The sequence below is a fragment of the Somniosus microcephalus genome, chromosome 3 (genome assembly GCF_052327205.1).
Source record: "Somniosus microcephalus isolate GS21.2 chromosome 3, FLI_Smic_1.0, whole genome shotgun sequence".
NCBI lineage: Eukaryota > Metazoa > Chordata > Chondrichthyes > Squaliformes > Somniosidae > Somniosus > Somniosus microcephalus.
The window spans coordinates 263,212,373-263,235,378 of NC_140989.1; the positions used below are offsets into that span (position 1 = coordinate 263,212,373).

Below are 23,006 nucleotides of genomic sequence, written 5' to 3' on the forward strand. Positions count from 1 at the left end.
CTTAGGTGGAGCTATGCAGTTGGTCCCACTCCCCTGTTCTTTCCCCATAGCCCTGTTTTTACCAAACACAGACATTGTTATTCCGGCAGTCTGTTTATTGTCTGATGTAATCTGATAGATTTTAGTTTTCAAATAAAATTATTATATTGTGTTACACAAATGGAAGTTTGGTTTAGAGTCTGAAGTGGGTTTACCACACACAAAAGGAGCAGTAATCCCAAATGCACCTGATCAGGTGACAACAAATGTATCTGAAAGATAATTGTTTCTTTTTACAACTCTTTATACTGCTTCAAGCAATCCATTTTGGGTCTCTCTTTACAAAAGGAATGAAATATCCTCTACACCCTATAAGAAGTGGGTTGGTAGAGCATTGACACCCTATAAGAAGTGGGTTGGTAGAGTGTTGACACCCTATAAGAAGTGGGTTGGTAGAGCGTTGACACCCTATAAGAAGTGGGTTGGTAGAGTGTTGACACCCTATAAGAAGTGGGTTGGTAGAGCGTTGACACCCTATAAGAAGTGGGTTGGTAGAGTGTTGACACCCTATAAGAAGTGGGTTGGTAGAGTGTTGACACCCTATAAGAAGTGGGTTGGTAGAGTGTTGGGACGAAAAGCTAATTTTTCCAGGACAAAGCTAAATATTCCCTTAAACTAGCCTGGAGAAACATCTGTTAAGTTATTTCATGAATCTTACTGGTGTGAAGCACATCTTCATGTTATAGTCTTTATAAATGACCGATAATGTTTATATATTCAGTTGTGGCATGCATTGTTACTCACAGTTTTGGTTTTCCAGCAGATCACTCATCACTCACACCCTCCAGCACGGCTCCAACAACAGTGACTACTTCATTCACAGCAGGTTCAAGTATGTCCGCAAAGATACTTCACCTTCTTGTTTTGGTATCAAAATGGGTCCCACCCTGATGCCCTCAGTGTATCAATTCTGTCTGATTTTTGCTGAATGAAGTTTTATTAACAAAACCCAACCCTAACCTTTCTTAACAAACTTTATCATAAACTTTATAAAAGCATTTTATAACATCCTCATTGTTATTTGAAGGAGCACACGTTCTAATGGGACATTAATGGACAGCCCTCTCACAATGTAACAATGACAATAGCCGCTGCATTCTTCAGTCTAATGTCCTGCACGCACCTCTTTCGAGGGTGTATGGCTGAGGAGATATTAAATAGAGACCTGTTACACTTGGTCTCTGCCCCATTAGTGCACCATGTACTTTTCTTGAGGTATCCTTGACATGGGTGGGATACTGCAGCCTGAAACAGGCCAGGGAATTTACATTTCACACCAATTCACAGGTATATGTAAAACAGCTGAACCTGAAAATACAACCACATTTGGCCAAGCTCAGTTTGAGTACTGGTGTCAAGTGCACCATTCCGATTATACTAGGGTAAGAGAAGGGGGAAGAAAATATTCTCCAATATATCTAGTGTGGCAATACATGTATCTGCTATCAAGCTTCTTCTTATCGTGTCCACGGACAGTCTATTCATAGCCCAGCCAGAACTGGACACATTTTTGCGCCTTGTTGTTGAATTCAGCAAGACCTGCAACAGTGCAGGGTTCCTCTAACGATGGACATTGCAGGAGATGTTGCATAGTCTGTGCCTCAGTTCCACATTCACAAGTTGTCGGGCTGGTTGAATATCCCCATTTGCTTAGTGACACCTTTGAGCAACCTACACCGGTCCTAAGTCTGTTAAGGCACTTCCAGGTTGCCCAGTTGCAATTAGCTCCTGGGGGAAGGCTTTCATCAAGTAAAATTTCCATCGCTGGGGGTTCTTCAAGACTGGCGAGCTGGTCTTTCCACAAGGCGATGCGGGCTTCAGATGAGGTTGATTGTAATGGAACAACACTGTTCATGAAGCTCTTTCTTGACTTTAGGCGGCTGGGTGTAGGTGTATGACAACGCAGAGGGTGTCTCTCATCTGATGTTTGACGGAGTCGTTCTTTCTTGCTGGCTACCGTTCTTATTATATCAGGGGGAGCGATACCCGCCAGGATATATAGGCTGTTGGTGTTTGTTGGTTTTAAACAACCTGTGATAAACTGGCAGCTTGCATTCAGAACGTCATCCATCTTCTTGGCATGAGTAGACCTTTCCCATGCAGGGCAGGCGTATTCGGCAGTGGAATAGCAAAGAGCAAGTGCACTGGTTCGCAATGTTTTCGGGCTTGTTCCCCATCTTGTGTTAGTGAGCTTATTCAGGATGTTGTTTCATACGCTCACTTTTGCCTTTGTCTTCTCGATGTGGTTCTTGAAGGTGAGGCATCAGTCAAGGGTGACTCCTAAGTAGATAGGGTGCTCGCAATGCGTCAGTGTTGCTCCACACCAGGTCACTTTCAGCTGGCGTTTGGCTTCACGGTTTCTGAGGTGGAATGCACTGCTTGACAAGTTGCTACTCCCCATGATAGCTGTTAAGTATGTGTATTGTATTGAACAATTAACACAAAGACTTAAACGTATAACTCAAACAGGTCTTTACTGGTTGGAGGTAGGGACTATACATAGGTCTTTACTTCATGCCCACAGGCGGGAACTGAGGGGGATCAGTACCCACAGTACTATTTATACCCCTATGGCCAGGAGTGGTACTGCGTATCACTACGCCCAACAAGTAGTGCAGTCCTGTCCATAGGTTCAAAGTAGCACACATATTACATACACAACATTCCTCCCTTCCTAGCTTTACAGTCATCTCCCCATTTAACATAACGTAATAACATATATACATATATAACTTCAGGTTTACATAACAGAATAACATAGATACATAGATAACTTCATGTCAAAACAGATCACAGATTCAGTCTCTGTGGAAAACAGTTCACAGATTCAATCTCTGTGGTGGAGTCGGTTCACGTTGCTGGAGTGACTCATTCAATAGTCCTTCCATGGATTTAACAGTTTGAACTTCCGAACTGAATTGGCTCCGTTCGGAGGGACCACGTGTGTGATCTGGTAGAGGTAATAATGGTTCAGATGGGTCATCTTCTGTTTCGACTTTTCCTTTTCTGCTTCTTGGAGACTCTCTGGGCTCCACTGTCAGCTGCCAGCTGCATGCGCAGTTCCTCCTTCTCTCCCTCCTTTTTCCGTAGTAGAGCCACCTTCTCCCGATGTTCCGTAGACTTTCGGTGCTCCTCCATGATTTCTGTATGGTGGGAGTCGAAGTTACAAGTTGGGCAGGACAGGACATAGTAATATTCGGTGTCGTCCTGATCTAGGCCAGCGAGAGGGTCTTCTATTTCCTCCATACCCAGCTGGGCGTTAGCCAGCTTTTGTTCCAAGTCCAGACATCTTTCCTGAAGAGACTTCTTCATGCGTACCTCTTCATCCAGCTTTTTCTGGGCTTTCAGCAAGTCGTTTACTAATGACCTCATTTGAGATTTTACTACTTCAACTTCTTTTGGAGATTGATTGATCGGACTATTCAATCCCTCTACCGGAGCAGCTGTTTCAGCGGTCTGTTGTTCTACGTTGACGTGAGTCAGCGTACTTTTGGCATCCAAGGGCTGCTCTGTTGCAGTCATCTCAGTCTGTGTTGCCACCTCAGCTCTTCCAATAACCTTTGAGAGCTCCGAACCCCTTTCGTTTGAATATTGAAGTTCGTGTTCAAGTTTTTCCCATTTCAGAGTCCTGTCCTTCAGCATATGCAGGAGTTGGCTGACCGTTAACTCCTCTGACATCAGACGTTTTGTGTGCTCCTGCTCCATTTTCTCCATCAGCTGCTTCTGTTGTCTTTCCAGATTCTCCAACTCTATATCAAAGAACTCTTTCGTTGCATTCAACTCTTGCTCACAACGGCGAAGCATTTGTTCTAATTGCTGTTGTAGTTTGAAATGGAGTTGAGTTCGAGCCCGGTGTCCCTCAGAAATGGGCACATCAGTAGACTTGCCAGACTCAGAATCCACAGTTAAACTATGTTGTTGTTGCTCAGTGGAATTCTGTGCTGAAACTTTGTCTTTTGCACCTGAGTTGGGCTTACCATCATCCGTTCCAGAGTCTGGGCCGACTATCTTCACCGAGTTCTCACTCGTTATTGTTTGTAGGAAATGCCAGTCCATATTCATTTTCCTAATCCACTCCCGTCCTAGTAGTGGAGAACCTCCTTCAGATATCACATATAAGTCCATTATTTGACTGTCTTCGCCCTTGTGGACCACTGCAACCTCTATTTTCCCGATGGGGTACACTCTTTGCCCCGTGTATGTTTTCAATATAATCCCCGTATCCTGTAGGGGAATATGTTGGAATAACTTTCCGTAATCTTTCTTATTTATGACCGTCAATGCCGATCCAGTGTCCAATTCCAGTTTTACTTGGACTCCTTCTATCTGAAGAGTGACCCAAATTGTCTGGAGGTCTGCACCCTTACCAGCGTTGAGTACTCTTAAGCTAGCCAGTTCATTACAGCTTAAGCTAGCCAGTTCATTACTGCTAGCGTCTGAATCGGACTCCTGTTCGGTCACCTTGTGTACCTTTGCGTATTTTCCTTGCGGTGACTTCTTGTTGCTGGTCTTCTTCCCTGACCTGCATACTCTAGCTATATGTCCAAGCCTACCACAAGTTCTACATTCTTGGTTTTTAAACCAACACTGGTTCTGATCATGCGTTGTCTTTCCACAACGATAACATTTGCCAGAACTCACACCCAATTTGTGTGCACTGAGCTCCGGTGACCGTAGCTGCATTACTGCCGTGCCTCTCGCTGCGGCTTCGTGTGCTGCTGCCATAGTGACCGCCTTCTCAAGCGTCAGCTCATTCTCCTCGAGCAGTCGCTTTTGTGTATCCTGTTTAAATAAACCACACACAAATTTGTCTCGAAGTGCCTCTGTCAGTCCCGTTCCAAACTGGCAATATTTCGCTAATTTACGCAATTCCAGCAAATAATCAGCATTGCTTTCATGCTGTAGCTGCCTTCTGTCGTAAAATTTAAATCGTTCCGCTAGCATCAGCGGCGTGGGGTTTAGATGATCTTTCAGGACAGTAACAATCTCATCGAACGTCTTATCCGCCGGTTCATCTGGTGATAACAGGTGTTTCAATTGCCCGTATGTCTTCGCACCCATTAAATTTAATAATGTTAGAGCTTTATCTTGGTCATGAATTTTATTGGCCTTACAATAATTTTTTACTCTTTCAACATATATGGCCCAATCTTCGAGGTCACTATCAAAGGTGCTAATATTCCCGTGTTTAGGCATTGTAGATTTGCAATTTCTCAGATTTTATTTTGTTTACTTGTTATCAAAGATGGCGGCTTCCCGCTCTTGCCGTCGTCCTCCGCCCACAAAATGGCGGTTTTCCCGCGCTTGGCGGTCTTCACCCGTCCCCCGACGCTGTCTCCCTTCAGCCCCCGAGTGCGGCCCTTATCTTTGGTTCCGATCGCTGGCCCGCGCTGCGCCTCGCACTTGAAGCGGCTCCCGGCCTCTGGCTCACCCGCTCGCGCGGCTCTTGCTCGCTCCCTCCCGGGCTCTGGCTTACCCGCTCGCGCGTTTCACCGCGGCTCTTATCAGGGATTGCGATCGCCCTTATCTTCTCCAACTTCCCCAGCCCTGTCTTTGCAGCCAACACTGCACGGCTTACCCCACCACCTAGGTTGAACAAGGAAACTGCAGAAAGACTTCTGTCAGTCGCTGGAAGCTGTCAGGATGTTTGCTGCACTCCAGTGCTCAGTCGCTGATGGAGGCTTCAGAGTCCTAAAGCCTGTCGCTTCTAGTGGGGTGGTGATGTTTGAAACCTCTCTTCAACTGCCGCAGGGTAAGAACCTGACTCGTCGCCAGTGTTAAGTATGTGTATTGTATTGAACAATTAACACAAAGACTTAAACGTATAACTCAAACAGGTCTTTACTGGTTGGAGGTAGGGACTATACATAGGTCTTTACTTCATGCCCACAGGCGGGAACTGAGGGGGATCAGTACCCACAGTACTATTTATACCCCTATGGCCAGGAGTGGTACTGCGTATCACTACGCCCAACAAGTAGTGCAGTCCTGTCCATAGGTTCAAAGTAGCACACATATTACATACACAACATTCCTCCCTTCCTAGCTTTACAGTCATCTCCCCATTTAACATAACGTAATAACATATATACATATATAACTTCAGGTTTACATAACAGAATAACATAGATACATAGATAACTTCATGTCAAAACAGATCACAGATTCAGTCTCTGCGGAAAACAGTTCACAGATTCAATCTCTGTGGTGGAGTCGGTTCACGTTGCTGGAGTGACTCATTCAATAGTCCTTCCATGGATTTAACAGTTTGAACTTCCGAACTGAATTGGCTCCGTTCGGAGGGACCACGTGTGTGATCTGGTAGAGGTAATAATGGTTCAGATGGGTCATCTTCTGTTTCGACTTTTCCTTTTCTGCTTCTTGGAGACTCTCTGGGCTCCACTGTCAGCTGCCAGCTGCATGCGCAGTTCCTCCTTCTCTCCCTCCTTTTTCCGTAGTAGAGCCACCTTCTCCCGATGTTCCGTAGACTTTCGGTGCTCCTCCATGATTTCTGTATGGTGGGAGTCGAAGTTACAAGTTGGGCAGGACAGGACATAGTAATATTCGGTGTCGTCCTGATCTAGGCCAGCGAGAGGGTCTTCTATTTCCTCCATACCCAGCTGGGCGTTAGCCAGCTTTTGTTCCAAGTCCAGACATCTTTCCTGAAGAGACTTCTTCATGCGTACCTCTTCATCCAGCTTTTTCTGGGCTTTCAGCAAGTCGTTTACTAATGACCTCATTTGAGATTTTACTACTTCAACTTCTTTTGGAGATTGATTGATCGGACTATTCAATCCCTCTACCGGAGCAGCTGTTTCAGCGGTCTGTTGTTCTACGTTGACGTGAGTCAGCGTACTTTTGGCATCCAAGGGCTGCTCTGTTGCAGTCATCTCAGTCTGTGTTGCCACCTCAGCTCTTCCAATAACCTTTGAGAGCTCCGAACCCCTTTCGTTTGAATATTGAAGTTCGTGTTCAAGTTTTTCCCATTTCAGAGTCCTGTCCTTCAGCATATGCAGGAGTTGGCTGACCGTTAACTCCTCTGACATCAGACGTTTTGTGTGCTCCTGCTCCATTTTCTCCATCAGCTGCTTCTGTTGTCTTTCCAGATTCTCCAACTCTATATCAAAGAACTCTTTCGTTGCATTCAACTCTTGCTCACAACGGCGAAGCATTTGTTCTAATTGCTGTTGTAGTTTGAAATGGAGTTGAGTTCGAGCCCGGTGTCCCTCAGAAATGGGCACATCAGTAGACTTGCCAGACTCAGAATCCACAGTTAAACTATGTTGTTGTTGCTCAGTGGAATTCTGTGCTGAAACTTTGTCTTTTGCACCTGAGTTGGGCTTACCATCATCCGTTCCAGAGTCTGGGCCGACTATCTTCACCGAGTTCTCACTCGTTATTGTTTGTAGGAAATGCCAGTCCATATTCATTTTCCTAATCCACTCCCGTCCTAGTAGTGGAGAACCTCCTTCAGATATCACATATAAGTCCATTATTTGACTGTCTTCGCCCTTGTGGACCACTGCAACCTCTATTTTCCCGATGGGGTACACTCTTTGCCCCGTGTATGTTTTCAATATAATCCCCGTATCCTGTAGGGGAATATGTTGGAATAACTTTCCGTAATCTTTCTTATTTATGACCGTCAATGCCGATCCAGTGTCCAATTCCAGTTTTACTTGGACTCCTTCTATCTGAAGAGTGACCCAAATTGTCTGGAGGTCTGCACCCTTACCAGCGTTGAGTACTCTTAAGCTAGCCAGTTCATTACAGCTTAAGCTAGCCAGTTCATTACTGCTAGCGTCTGAATCGGACTCCTGTTCGGTCACCTTGTGTACCTTTGCGTATTTTCCTTGCGGTGACTTCTTGTTGCTGGTCTTCTTCCCTGACCTGCATACTCTAGCTATATGTCCAAGCCTACCACAAGTTCTACATTCTTGGTTTTTAAACCAACACTGGTTCTGATCATGCGTTGTCTTTCCACAACGATAACATTTGCCAGAACTCACACCCAATTTGTGTGCACTGAGCTCCGGTGACCGTAGCTGCATTACTGCCGTGCCTCTCGCTGCGGCTTCGTGTGCTGCTGCCATAGTGACCGCCTTCTCAAGCGTCAGCTCATTCTCCTCGAGCAGTCGCTTTTGTGTATCCTGTTTAAATAAACCACACACAAATTTGTCTCGAAGTGCCTCTGTCAGTCCCGTTCCAAACTGGCAATATTTCGCTAATTTACGCAATTCCAGCAAATAATCAGCATTGCTTTCATGCTGTAGCTGCCTTCTGTCGTAAAATTTAAATCGTTCCGCTAGCATCAGCGGCGTGGGGTTTAGATGATCTTTCAGGACAGTAACAATCTCATCGAACGTCTTATCCGCCGGTTCATCTGGTGATAACAGGTGTTTCAATTGCCCGTATGTCTTCGCACCCATTAAATTTAATAATGTTAGAGCTTTATCTTGGTCATGAATTTTATTGGCCTTACAATAATTTTTTACTCTTTCAACATATATGGCCCAATCTTCGAGGTCACTATCAAAGGTGCTAATATTCCCGTGTTTAGGCATTGTAGATTTGCAATTTCTCAGATTTTATTTTGTTTACTTGTTATCAAAGATGGCGGCTTCCCGCTCTTGCCGTCGTCCTCCGCCCACAAAATGGCGGTTTTCCCGCGCTTGGCGGTCTTCACCCGTCCCCCGACGCTGTCTCCCTTCAGCCCCCGAGTGCGGCCCTTATCTTTGGTTCCGATCGCTGGCCCGCGCTGCGCCTCGCACTTGAAGCGGCTCCCGGCCTCTGGCTCACCCGCTCGCGCGGCTCTTGCTCGCTCCCTCCCGGGCTCTGGCTTACCCGCTCGCGCGTTTCACCGCGGCTCTTATCAGGGATTGCGATCGCCCTTATCTTCTCCAACTTCCCCAGCCCTGTCTTTGCAGCCAACACTGCACGGCTTACCCCACCACCTAGGTTGAACAAGGAAACTGCAGAAAGACTTCTGTCAGTCGCTGGAAGCTGTCAGGATGTTTGCTGCACTCCAGTGCTCAGTCGCTGATGGAGGCTTCAGAGTCCTAAAGCCTGTCGCTTCTAGTGGGGTGGTGATGTTTGAAACCTCTCTTCAACTGCCGCAGGGTAAGAACCTGACTCGTCGCCAGTGTTAAGTATGTGTATTGTATTGAACAATTAACACAAAGACTTAAACGTATAACTCAAACAGGTCTTTACTGGTTGGAGGTAGGGACTATACATAGGTCTTTACTTCATGCCCACAGGCGGGAACTGAGGGGGATCAGTACCCACAGTACTATTTATACCCCTATGGCCAGGAGTGGTACTGCGTATCACTACGCCCAACAAGTAGTGCAGTCCTGTCCATAGGTTCAAAGTAGCACACATATTACATACACAACATTCCTCCCTTCCTAGCTTTACAGTCATCTCCCCATTTAACATAACGTAATAACATATATACATATATAACTTCAGGTTTACATAACAGAATAACATAGATACATAGATAACTTCATGTCAAAACAGATCACAGATTCAGTCTCTGCGGAAAACAGTTCACAGATTCAATCTCTGTGGTGGAGTCGGTTCACGTTGCTGGAGTGACTCATTCAATAGTCCTTCCATGGATTTAACAGTTTGAACTTCCGAACTGAATTGGCTCCGTTCGGAGGGACCACGTGTGTGATCTGGTAGAGGTAATAATGGTTCAGATGGGTCATCTTCTGTTTCGACTTTTCCTTTTCTGCTTCTTGGAGACTCTCTGGGCTCCACTGTCAGCTGCCAGCTGCATGCGCAGTTCCTCCTTCTCTCCCTCCTTTTTCCGTAGTAGAGCCACCTTCTCCCGATGTTCCGTAGACTTTCGGTGCTCCTCCATGATTTCTGTATGGTGGGAGTCGAAGTTACAAGTTGGGCAGGACAGGACATAGTAATATTCGGTGTCGTCCTGATCTAGGCCAGCGAGAGGGTCTTCTATTTCCTCCATACCCAGCTGGGCGTTAGCCAGCTTTTGTTCCAAGTCCAGACATCTTTCCTGAAGAGACTTCTTCATGCGTACCTCTTCATCCAGCTTTTTCTGGGCTTTCAGCAAGTCGTTTACTAATGACCTCATTTGAGATTTTACTACTTCAACTTCTTTTGGAGATTGATTGATCGGACTATTCAATCCCTCTACCGGAGCAGCTGTTTCAGCGGTCTGTTGTTCTACGTTGACGTGAGTCAGCGTACTTTTGGCATCCAAGGGCTGCTCTGTTGCAGTCATCTCAGTCTGTGTTGCCACCTCAGCTCTTCCAATAACCTTTGAGAGCTCCGAACCCCTTTCGTTTGAATATTGAAGTTCGTGTTCAAGTTTTTCCCATTTCAGAGTCCTGTCCTTCAGCATATGCAGGAGTTGGCTGACCGTTAACTCCTCTGACATCAGACGTTTTGTGTGCTCCTGCTCCATTTTCTCCATCAGCTGCTTCTGTTGTCTTTCCAGATTCTCCAACTCTATATCAAAGAACTCTTTCGTTGCATTCAACTCTTGCTCACAACGGCGAAGCATTTGTTCTAATTGCTGTTGTAGTTTGAAATGGAGTTGAGTTCGAGCCCGGTGTCCCTCAGAAATGGGCACATCAGTAGACTTGCCAGACTCAGAATCCACAGTTAAACTATGTTGTTGTTGCTCAGTGGAATTCTGTGCTGAAACTTTGTCTTTTGCACCTGAGTTGGGCTTACCATCATCCGTTCCAGAGTCTGGGCCGACTATCTTCACCGAGTTCTCACTCGTTATTGTTTGTAGGAAATGCCAGTCCATATTCATTTTCCTAATCCACTCCCGTCCTAGTAGTGGAGAACCTCCTTCAGATATCACATATAAGTCCATTATTTGACTGTCTTCGCCCTTGTGGACCACTGCAACCTCTATTTTCCCGATGGGGTACACTCTTTGCCCCGTGTATGTTTTCAATATAATCCCCGTATCCTGTAGGGGAATATGTTGGAATAACTTTCCGTAATCTTTCTTATTTATGACCGTCAATGCCGATCCAGTGTCCAATTCCAGTTTTACTTGGACTCCTTCTATCTGAAGAGTGACCCAAATTGTCTGGAGGTCTGCACCCTTACCAGCGTTGAGTACTCTTAAGCTAGCCAGTTCATTACAGCTTAAGCTAGCCAGTTCATTACTGCTAGCGTCTGAATCGGACTCCTGTTCGGTCACCTTGTGTACCTTTGCGTATTTTCCTTGCGGTGACTTCTTGTTGCTGGTCTTCTTCCCTGACCTGCATACTCTAGCTATATGTCCAAGCCTACCACAAGTTCTACATTCTTGGTTTTTAAACCAACACTGGTTCTGATCATGCGTTGTCTTTCCACAACGATAACATTTGCCAGAACTCACACCCAATTTGTGTGCACTGAGCTCCGGTGACCGTAGCTGCATTACTGCCGTGCCTCTCGCTGCGGCTTCGTGTGCTGCTGCCATAGTGACCGCCTTCTCAAGCGTCAGCTCATTCTCCTCGAGCAGTCGCTTTTGTGTATCCTGTTTAAATAAACCACACACAAATTTGTCTCGAAGTGCCTCTGTCAGTCCCGTTCCAAACTGGCAATATTTCGCTAATTTACGCAATTCCAGCAAATAATCAGCATTGCTTTCATGCTGTAGCTGCCTTCTGTCGTAAAATTTAAATCGTTCCGCTAGCATCAGCGGCGTGGGGTTTAGATGATCTTTCAGGACAGTAACAATCTCATCGAACGTCTTATCCGCCGGTTCATCTGGTGATAACAGGTGTTTCAATTGCCCGTATGTCTTCGCACCCATTAAATTTAATAATGTTAGAGCTTTATCTTGGTCATGAATTTTATTGGCCTTACAATAATTTTTTACTCTTTCAACATATATGGCCCAATCTTCGAGGTCACTATCAAAGGTGCTAATATTCCCGTGTTTAGGCATTGTAGATTTGCAATTTCTCAGATTTTATTTTGTTTACTTGTTATCAAAGATGGCGGCTTCCCGCTCTTGCCGTCGTCCTCCGCCCACAAAATGGCGGTTTTCCCGCGCTTGGCGGTCTTCACCCGTCCCCCGACGCTGTCTCCCTTCAGCCCCCGAGTGCGGCCCTTATCTTTGGTTCCGATCGCTGGCCCGCGCTGCGCCTCGCACTTGAAGCGGCTCCCGGCCTCTGGCTCACCCGCTCGCGCGGCTCTTGCTCGCTCCCTCCCGGGCTCTGGCTTACCCGCTCGCGCGTTTCACCGCGGCTCTTATCAGGGATTGCGATCGCCCTTATCTTCTCCAACTTCCCCAGCCCTGTCTTTGCAGCCAACACTGCACGGCTTACCCCACCACCTAGGTTGAACAAGGAAACTGCAGAAAGACTTCTGTCAGTCGCTGGAAGCTGTCAGGATGTTTGCTGCACTCCAGTGCTCAGTCGCTGATGGAGGCTTCAGAGTCCTAAAGCCTGTCGCTTCTAGTGGGGTGGTGATGTTTGAAACCTCTCTTCAACTGCCGCAGGGTAAGAACCTGACTCGTCGCCAGTGTTAAGTATGTGTATTGTATTGAACAATTAACACAAAGACTTAAACGTATAACTCAAACAGGTCTTTACTGGTTGGAGGTAGGGACTATACATAGGTCTTTACTTCATGCCCACAGGCGGGAACTGAGGGGGATCAGTACCCACAGTACTATTTATACCCCTATGGCCAGGAGTGGTACTGCGTATCACTACGCCCAACAAGTAGTGCAGTCCTGTCCATAGGTTCAAAGTAGCACACATATTACATACACAACATTCCTCCCTTCCTAGCTTTACAGTCATCTCCCCATTTAACATAACGTAATAACATATATACATATATAACTTCAGGTTTACATAACAGAATAACATAGATACATAGATAACTTCATGTCAAAACAGATCACAGATTCAGTCTCTGCGGAAAACAGTTCACAGATTCAATCTCTGTGGTGGAGTCGGTTCACGTTGCTGGAGTGACTCATTCAATAGTCCTTCCATGGATTTAACAGTTTGAACTTCCGAACTGAATTGGCTCCGTTCGGAGGGACCACGTGTGTGATCTGGTAGAGGTAATAATGGTTCAGATGGGTCATCTTCTGTTTCGACTTTTCCTTTTCTGCTTCTTGGAGACTCTCTGGGCTCCACTGTCAGCTGCCAGCTGCATGCGCAGTTCCTCCTTCTCTCCCTCCTTTTTCCGTAGTAGAGCCACCTTCTCCCGATGTTCCGTAGACTTTCGGTGCTCCTCCATGATTTCTGTATGGTGGGAGTCGAAGTTACAAGTTGGGCAGGACAGGACATAGTAATATTCGGTGTCGTCCTGATCTAGGCCAGCGAGAGGGTCTTCTATTTCCTCCATACCCAGCTGGGCGTTAGCCAGCTTTTGTTCCAAGTCCAGACATCTTTCCTGAAGAGACTTCTTCATGCGTACCTCTTCATCCAGCTTTTTCTGGGCTTTCAGCAAGTCGTTTACTAATGACCTCATTTGAGATTTTACTACTTCAACTTCTTTTGGAGATTGATTGATCGGACTATTCAATCCCTCTACCGGAGCAGCTGTTTCAGCGGTCTGTTGTTCTACGTTGACGTGAGTCAGCGTACTTTTGGCATCCAAGGGCTGCTCTGTTGCAGTCATCTCAGTCTGTGTTGCCACCTCAGCTCTTCCAATAACCTTTGAGAGCTCCGAACCCCTTTCGTTTGAATATTGAAGTTCGTGTTCAAGTTTTTCCCATTTCAGAGTCCTGTCCTTCAGCATATGCAGGAGTTGGCTGACCGTTAACTCCTCTGACATCAGACGTTTTGTGTGCTCCTGCTCCATTTTCTCCATCAGCTGCTTCTGTTGTCTTTCCAGATTCTCCAACTCTATATCAAAGAACTCTTTCGTTGCATTCAACTCTTGCTCACAACGGCGAAGCATTTGTTCTAATTGCTGTTGTAGTTTGAAATGGAGTTGAGTTCGAGCCCGGTGTCCCTCAGAAATGGGCACATCAGTAGACTTGCCAGACTCAGAATCCACAGTTAAACTATGTTGTTGTTGCTCAGTGGAATTCTGTGCTGAAACTTTGTCTTTTGCACCTGAGTTGGGCTTACCATCATCCGTTCCAGAGTCTGGGCCGACTATCTTCACCGAGTTCTCACTCGTTATTGTTTGTAGGAAATGCCAGTCCATATTCATTTTCCTAATCCACTCCCGTCCTAGTAGTGGAGAACCTCCTTCAGATATCACATATAAGTCCATTATTTGACTGTCTTCGCCCTTGTGGACCACTGCAACCTCTATTTTCCCGATGGGGTACACTCTTTGCCCCGTGTATGTTTTCAATATAATCCCCGTATCCTGTAGGGGAATATGTTGGAATAACTTTCCGTAATCTTTCTTATTTATGACCGTCAATGCCGATCCAGTGTCCAATTCCAGTTTTACTTGGACTCCTTCTATCTGAAGAGTGACCCAAATTGTCTGGAGGTCTGCACCCTTACCAGCGTTGAGTACTCTTAAGCTAGCCAGTTCATTACAGCTTAAGCTAGCCAGTTCATTACTGCTAGCGTCTGAATCGGACTCCTGTTCGGTCACCTTGTGTACCTTTGCGTATTTTCCTTGCGGTGACTTCTTGTTGCTGGTCTTCTTCCCTGACCTGCATACTCTAGCTATATGTCCAAGCCTACCACAAGTTCTACATTCTTGGTTTTTAAACCAACACTGGTTCTGATCATGCGTTGTCTTTCCACAACGATAACATTTGCCAGAACTCACACCCAATTTGTGTGCACTGAGCTCCGGTGACCGTAGCTGCATTACTGCCGTGCCTCTCGCTGCGGCTTCGTGTGCTGCTGCCATAGTGACCGCCTTCTCAAGCGTCAGCTCATTCTCCTCGAGCAGTCGCTTTTGTGTATCCTGTTTAAATAAACCACACACAAATTTGTCTCGAAGTGCCTCTGTCAGTCCCGTTCCAAACTGGCAATATTTCGCTAATTTACGCAATTCCAGCAAATAATCAGCATTGCTTTCATGCTGTAGCTGCCTTCTGTCGTAAAATTTAAATCGTTCCGCTAGCATCAGCGGCGTGGGGTTTAGATGATCTTTCAGGACAGTAACAATCTCATCGAACGTCTTATCCGCCGGTTCATCTGGTGATAACAGGTGTTTCAATTGCCCGTATGTCTTCGCACCCATTAAATTTAATAATGTTAGAGCTTTATCTTGGTCATGAATTTTATTGGCCTTACAATAATTTTTTACTCTTTCAACATATATGGCCCAATCTTCGAGGTCACTATCAAAGGTGCTAATATTCCCGTGTTTAGGCATTGTAGATTTGCAATTTCTCAGATTTTATTTTGTTTACTTGTTATCAAAGATGGCGGCTTCCCGCTCTTGCCGTCGTCCTCCGCCCACAAAATGGCGGTTTTTCCGCGCTTGGCGGTCTTCACCCGTCCCCCGACGCTGTCTCCCTTCAGCCCCCGAGTGCGGCCCTTATCTTTGGTTCCGATCGCTGGCCCGCGCTGCGCCTCGCACTTGAAGCGGCTCCCGGCCTCTGGCTCACCCGCTCGCGCGGCTCTTGCTCGCTCCCTCCCGGGCTCTGGCTTACCCGCTCGCGCGTTTCACCGCGGCTCTTATCAGGGATTGCGATCGCCCTTATCTTCTCCAACTTCCCCAGCCCTGTCTTTGCAGCCAACACTGCACGGCTTACCCCACCACCTAGGTTGAACAAGGAAACTGCAGAAAGACTTCTGTCAGTCGCTGGAAGCTGTCAGGATGTTTGCTGCACTCCAGTGCTCAGTCGCTGATGGAGGCTTCAGAGTCCTAAAGCCTGTCGCTTCTAGTGGGGTGGTGATGTTTGAAACCTCTCTTCAACTGCCGCAGGGTAAGAACCTGACTCGTCGCCAGTGTTAAGTATGTGTATTGTATTGAACAATTAACACAAAGACTTAAACGTATAACTCAAACAGGTCTTTACTGGTTGGAGGTAGGGACTATACATAGGTCTTTACTTCATGCCCACAGGCGGGAACTGAGGGGGATCAGTACCCACAGTACTATTTATACCCCTATGGCCAGGAGTGGTACTGCGTATCACAACGCCCAACAAGTAGTGCAGTCCTGTCCATAGGTTCAAAGTAGCACACATATTACATACACAACAATAGCTTCATCTTATGAAGTTGAAGTGCTTGTATTAGTGCAAAAGGACGGTGTTTTTTTTTATGTGTTTAGGGTTACAGACTATCATTTTTATAATTTGATCTTTCTGCAGTTGATCACGAAGCAACACTCAGAGACTCCAGCACAGCACTTTCATCTAATAACACTGCACCAGCTTCACGTATGTTTCCCAGCTCATGATGTAGTCTTGCCATTTATTAAGACTGCTACATCTGTGTGGTTGCAAACCCTGCTCTGAACAACCAACTTTCACACACACAGACTGGGGGTGGGAAGTGATCTGTGCTTATGCAGTAGTGGGGCGCTGTAACTTAACTTTCTACTTTGTAAAAATGGAGCACTGACAGCTTTGAATTTTCTGAAAGTGTGTAACAGAGTGGCGTCTGAGAAAGGGTGGATTAGAAGATTTACCAGTCTGGTAGTGGACCCAGCTGCCATATTCCAGGCCGACACTAGGGGAGAACGCCACAGGTATAATTATGGTCTGCAGTCCTGCTCTCATGACATGACAGGCCTTGGGGAAAACCAAATATACCAGAGCTATTCTGATGGCTCAGGTGGTAAGTGCAACGTGCAGTGTGGCACTTTGTCATACAGGTGAAGCAGGTCCCACGTGCAGTTCCAGGTCTGCAGGCCGTTTGGCATCTCAACTGGGACTGTGTTGCTGTTGCCGCAAATTGGCTTCAGTATCATGGCCAAGGGAAGGAACTGATGCTCAACTCGCTCATATATACTCAAGCCTAGCTTTTCCTCTGTTGCCATTTTTACAGTCAGATTGGCTATTGGTGGCTGTTAGACAGTCTAAATGGAAATCGGCTGTTTAAACCGAGGTCAGCTCATTTGTATAGCTTCGGGGTAGACTTGGACGGAGCTGAAAAGCAGACTGCAAAACTGCATGTAAGGCAAATTTAAAGGGATAGGGACCGCTAAAGGGGGAGTGTCACAATGGATAACATTTCCGAAAGCCTTTGGAGAACCTCAGATGACTTCTGAATCTATTATCAGTCTTTGGCAAGGTTGAAGGGGCAGAGTACTATGAAGCAATAGGCAAATTGAAAAGAAAAGAAACCCAATGTGTGGGCATGAGGCTCCTCAAGGAAGCCTTTGGCCTCCCTTCTGCTGATCATGGCCTCTCTCTAGCCCCTGCCACGATCTGCGACCTCCTCCCCTCCCCCACTTCCGCCCCTATCTGCAGGCCATGATGACGGCCAACCACCCCCACCCTAAACCCCAATCTGCAGCCTGTTCCTCTCCTGATTGCCAAGGACCATCTCCAAGGGTCTGAAACCTGGTTTTCCCTCCCAGCAGCCAGCCAGTGTGTCAATTTGGGTGGATGCCGGGCGGGAAACGGAAGAAAAAATTATAATGAGCTCCAATTCGGCTGGACCTCCGCATCCCCGGCCTTGCCAGGTTTCCCTGCACCCTCCACGCCTCCCTGTAAATATCGGGGCCCACGCATTTCCAGCTCGCCTAATGTAGAAAGGTGTGTCACGTCGTCCGTACAAGAAAGTGTTGGGGTTTGGTGTACATCTTCAGGAATTTTGGTGTATTTTTGTATTAGTGGTGTATTAGTTCAGACCAATCATTATTCTTTGGCTTTTTCAACAGATGACACATCATTCACCAACTCCAACACCACCTCAGCAACAGTGACTCTTCCATTCCCAGGAACTTCAACAATATCAACAGGCACGCCTTACTTTCGCACTTGGTCACTGACATGCATACCTCTCCCCAGACCTATCTACTCTTACCAGTGGCACAAGCACCTGACATTCCCCAAATGCGTAACAACAACAACAACTCGCATTTATATAGCACCTTTAACGCAGTAAAACATCCCGAGGCACTTCACAGGAGCGTTATCAAACAAAATTTGAGGCACGATAGGAGATATTCGGACAGTTGAACAAAAACTTGGTCAAAGAGATAGGTTTTAAGTAGCGTCTTAAAGGAGATGAGAGCGGTGCAGAGGCAGAGAGCTTTAGGGAGGGAATTGCAGAGCTTAGGGCCTAGGCAGTTGACGGCAACATAAGAACATAGGAAGTAGGAGCAGGAGTAGGCCATACGGCCCCTCGGGCCTGCTCCGCCATTCAATAGGATCATGGCTGATCCGAACCTAGACTCACGTCCACTTCCCTGCTCGCTCCCTGTAACCCCTAATTCCCTTATCAGCTAGGAAACTGCCTATCTCCGTTTTAAATTTATTTAATGTCGCAGCTTCCACAGCTCTCTCAGGTAGCAAATTCCATAGATTTACTACCCTCTGAGTGAAGAAGTTTCTCCTCATCTCAGTTTTGAAAGGGCAGCCCCTTATTCTAAGATTATGCCCCCTAGTTCTAGTCTCACCCATCAGCATCCACCCGATCAAGCCCCCTCACAATCTTACATGTTTCGATAAGATCGCTTCTCATTCTTCTGAATTCCAATGAGTAGAGGCCCAACCTACTCAACTTTTCCTCATAAGTCAACCCCCTCATCTCCGGAATCAACCGAGTGAACCTTCTCTGAACTGCCTCGAGAGCAAGTATATATTTTCTTAAATATGGAAACCAAAACTGTACGCAGTATTCCAGGTGTGGCCTCACCAGTACCCTGTATAACTGAAGCAAGACTTCCCTGCTTTTATACTCCATCCCCCTTGCAATAAAAGCCAAGATTCCGTTGGCCTTCCTGATCACCTGCTGTACCTGCATACTAACCTTCTGTGTTTCATGCACCAGGACCCCCAGATCCCTTTGTACTGTAGCACTTTGCAGTTTCTTTCCATTTAGATAATAACTTGCTCTTTGATTTTTTCTGCCAAAGTGCATAACCTCACACTTTCCAACATTATATTCCATCTGCCAAATTTCTGCCCACTCACTTAGCCTGTCTATGTCCTTTTGCTGGTTTTTTATGTCCTCCTCACTCACTGCTTTCCCTCCCATCTTTGTATCGTCGGCAAACTTGGATACGTTGCACTCGGTCCCTTCCTCCAAATCGTTAATATAGATTGTAAAGAGTTGGGGTCCCAGCACTGACCCCTGCGGAACACCACTAGTCACTGATTGCCAACCCGAGAATGAACCATTTATCCTAACTCTCTGTTTTCTGTTAGATAGCCAATCTTCTACCCATGCCAGTATATTACCCCCAATCCCATGATTTTTTATCTTGTGCAGTAATCTTTTGTGTGGCACCTTGTCAAATGCCTTTTGGAAGTCCAAATACACCACATCCACTGGTTCCCCTTTATCCACCCTGTTTGTTACGTCCTCAAAGAATTCGAGAAAATTTGTCAAACATGACTTCCCCCTTCGTAAAACCATGCTGACTCTGTCCGATTAAATTATGCTTATCCAAATGTCCTATTACTGCTTCCTTAATAATGGACTCCAACATTTTATCAACCACAGATGTTAGGCTAACTGGTCTATAGTTTCCAGCCTTTTGTCTACTTCCCTTTTTAAATATGGGCGTTATATTGGCCCAGAAATTGGTGTCGGAGGCTTCCCACGGGTGCAAGCCCCCGACCTACACTTACATAGTGCGCCGACAGTTGAAGCCTGGCCCTGCGTGGATTTCCTGTCAGTGGCCCGGTTCAGCTCCCGGCGCGCTGTGCTTGCGTGATCCAGCGGCGTAGTTAGTTCGATGAGCCGGCTGGGATCACGTGAGCACTGGGCAACCAAGCGGAGGTTGCAAAAGTTCATTCATGAGTTTGATAGTAAGCACTGTCAAACTCATGAAAACTCCGGGCACCCAAAACAGTACTTAAACTTCAAATAAAAGTTTTTAAAAATCCCACTAATTAAACGAACTATTAATAACTGTAAAAAAAACTAATTTAAACAATTATTCAAATTTTTGAAAAAAATAATTTTTTTAAAAATCAGGTCTAAAAATACACTTACCTTACTGTAAAGTCTTAAAAAATAATAAACCTGTGGGAAAAAAATTCTAACTTTAATTAATAGACCACTTACCTTTTAAAACTAAGTACTTACGTCTGCTTTTTTCTCGCGTAAAAACTGGAGGCCTTATCGCACGGGCAACCCTGTAAAAAAAAAAGGAATTTCAGCGTGCACGTGCAGACTCCTGCGCGCATGCGTTCCACCTCTGAACCCCTTGGTTCAGAGGAAAGGACATGCCAGTTTTCCGCGCATACGCTGTGCATGCTGAAAACCGGCACTTCCATCGGGCCCACGCGTGAGTACACGGTGCTTACTCACGTGTTGGGACCCGAATTACTGGGCCATTAGCAGTTTTCCAATCTGCTGGGACCTTTCCTGAATCCAGGGAGTTTTGGAAAATTACCACTAATGCATCCACAATCCCAACCGTTACTTCTCTCAAGACCCTAGGATGTAAGCCATCAGGTCTAGGGGATTTATCCGCCTTTAGTCCCATTATCTTACCGAGTACCACCTCCTTAGTGATTTTAATCGTGTTTAGCTCCTCCCCCCCTATAGCCCCCTGTTTGTCCAGTGTTGGGATATTTTTAGTGTCCTCTACTGTAAAGACTGATACAAAATATTTGTTCAGCGTTTTTGCCATCTCCATGTTCCTCACCACTAATTTCCCGGTCTCGTCCTCTAAGGGACCAACATTCACTTTAGCCACCCTTTTTCTTTTTATATAACTGTAGAAACTCTTGCTATCTGTTTTTATATGTTTTGCTAGTTTACTTTCACAATCTATCTTCCCTTTCTTAATTAATCTTTTAGTTATTCTTTGCTGGCTTTTAAATGCTTCCCAATCTTCTATCCTTCCACTAGATTTGGCTACTTTATATGCCCTTGTTTTCAATCGGATACTGTCCTTTATTACTTTACTTAGCCACGGATGGCTGTCTTTTCTTTTACACCCCTTTTTCCTCAGTGGAATATATTTTTCTTGAAAGTTGTAAAATATCTCCTTGAATGCACACCACTGCTCATGTACCGTCTTACACTTTAATCTATTTTCCCAGTCCACTTTAGTCAACTCTGCTCTCATACTTTCATGGTCTCCTTTGTTTAAGCTTAGTACGCTGGTTTGAGGTCCAACTCTCTCACCCTCCAACTGAATTTGGAATTTAACCATGTTATGGTCACTCATTCCAAGGGGATCCTTTACTAGGACATTTTTTATTAATCCTGTCTCATTACACAGGACCAGATCTAAGATTGCCTGCCCCCTGGTTGGTTCAGTAACATACTGCTCAAGGAACCCGTCCCTAATGCACTCTATGAACTCTTCCTCAAGGCTGCCCAGCCCAATTTGATTTGTCCAGTCAATATGAAAGTTAAAATCCCCCATGATTATAGCTGTTCTCTTATTACAAGCCCCAACTATTTCCTGATTTATACTCCAACCAACAGAGTTGCAACTGTTAAGAGGCCTATAGACTACGCCCACTAGTGACTTTTTCCCCTTATTATTCCTTATCTCCACCCGAACTGTTTCACTATCCTGATCCTTTGACCCAATATAATTTCTCACTATTGCAGTGATTCCATCCTTTATTAACATAGCCACCCCACCTCCCTTTCCTTTCTGTCTGTCCTTCCTAATTGTCAAATATCCCTGGATGTTTAGTTCCCAGTCATGGTCACCTTGCAACCATGTTTCTGTAATGGCCACCAGATCATACCCATGTGTAGTTATTTGTACCGTCAACTCGTCTATTTTGTTACGAATGCTGCGTGCATTCAGATAAAGAACTTTAAAATATGTTTTGTGACAATTTATTCCTGCTTTTACCCCCTTTACTACTTTACCTTTATCTTTATACATTCTGTCCCTTCCTGACATGCTCTGGTTTTTAATTCCCCCACTGCTACCTTGCTCTATTGCCTTCTCCACTGACATTTTTATTTTTTGCTCTCTTGAAACCTCCCCCCCACTAATTAGTTTAAAGCCCTCTCTACAGCCCTAGTTATTCGATTCACCAGGATTCTAGTCCCAGCACTGGCCAAGTGAAGCCCATCCCAACGGAACAGCTCTCTCCTGTCCCAGTACTGGTGCCAGTGTCCCAAGAAGCAAAACCCATTTCTCCCACACCAGTCTTTGAGCCACGCATTTAACTCTCTGATTTTATTTACCCTAGCCAAATTTGCTCGTGGCTCAGGTAATAATCCAGAGATTATTATCCTAGTGGTTCTGATTTTTAATTTGGCCCCTAGCTGCTCATACTCCCTCAGCAGAACCTCTTTCCTTGTCCTATCTATGTCGTTGGTACCAACATGGACCACGACAACTGGATCCTCCCCCTCCCACTCCAAGTTTCTCTCCAGCCCAGAGGAGATGTCCTTAATCCTGGCACCGGGCAGGCAACACAGCCTTTGGGACTCTCGCTCTCGGCTGCAAAGAACCCTATCTATCCCCCTTATCATACTATCTCCTACAACATTTCTTTTTACTCCCCCCACTTGAATGGCCCCCCGTTCCACGGTGCTGTGGCCAGGTTGCTCATCCTCCCTGCAGTCCCTGTTCCCGTCCCCACAGGGAGTAAGAGCCTCGAACCTGTTGGACAAGAGCAAGGGCTGCGGCTCCTCCAACACTACCTCCTGGATCCCCGTACCTGCCTCACTCATAGTCAAGGCCTCCAATGGTGGAGCGATTAAAATAGGGGATGCAAAAGAGGCCAGAATTGGAGAAGAGGAGTGCAGATATCTTGGAGAGTTGTAGGGCTAGAGGAGGTTACAGACATAGGGAGAGGCGAGGCCATGGAGGGATTTGAGAACAAGGATGAGTATTTTAAAATCGTGGCTTTACCGGACCGGGTGCCAATGTAGGTCAGTGAGCACAGAGGTGATGGGTGAATGGGACTTGGTGTGAGTTAGGATACG

At 46.0% G+C, this 23,006-nt stretch overlaps 1 protein-coding gene across 5 annotated transcripts in view; it reads left to right on the forward strand.

Moving 5' to 3' along the window:
• ptprc (protein tyrosine phosphatase receptor type C) overlaps window positions 1-23,006 on the forward strand; it is a 251,311-nt gene that overhangs the window by 101,743 nt on the left and 126,562 nt on the right. Inside the window, exons 10-11 of one of the 5 annotated variants that reach the window (XM_085982416.1) lie at window positions 800-871; window positions 17,803-17,883. The exons of 3 other annotated variants lie outside the window; for them this stretch is intronic. In XM_085982416.1, coding sequence (XP_085838542.1) covers window positions 800-871; window positions 17,803-17,883 — 153 coding nt within the window. Of the gene's footprint in view, window positions 1-729; window positions 872-17,802; window positions 17,884-23,006 lie in introns of those variants that run through there. One more of the 5 variants, XM_085982412.1, reaches the window with a different exon arrangement.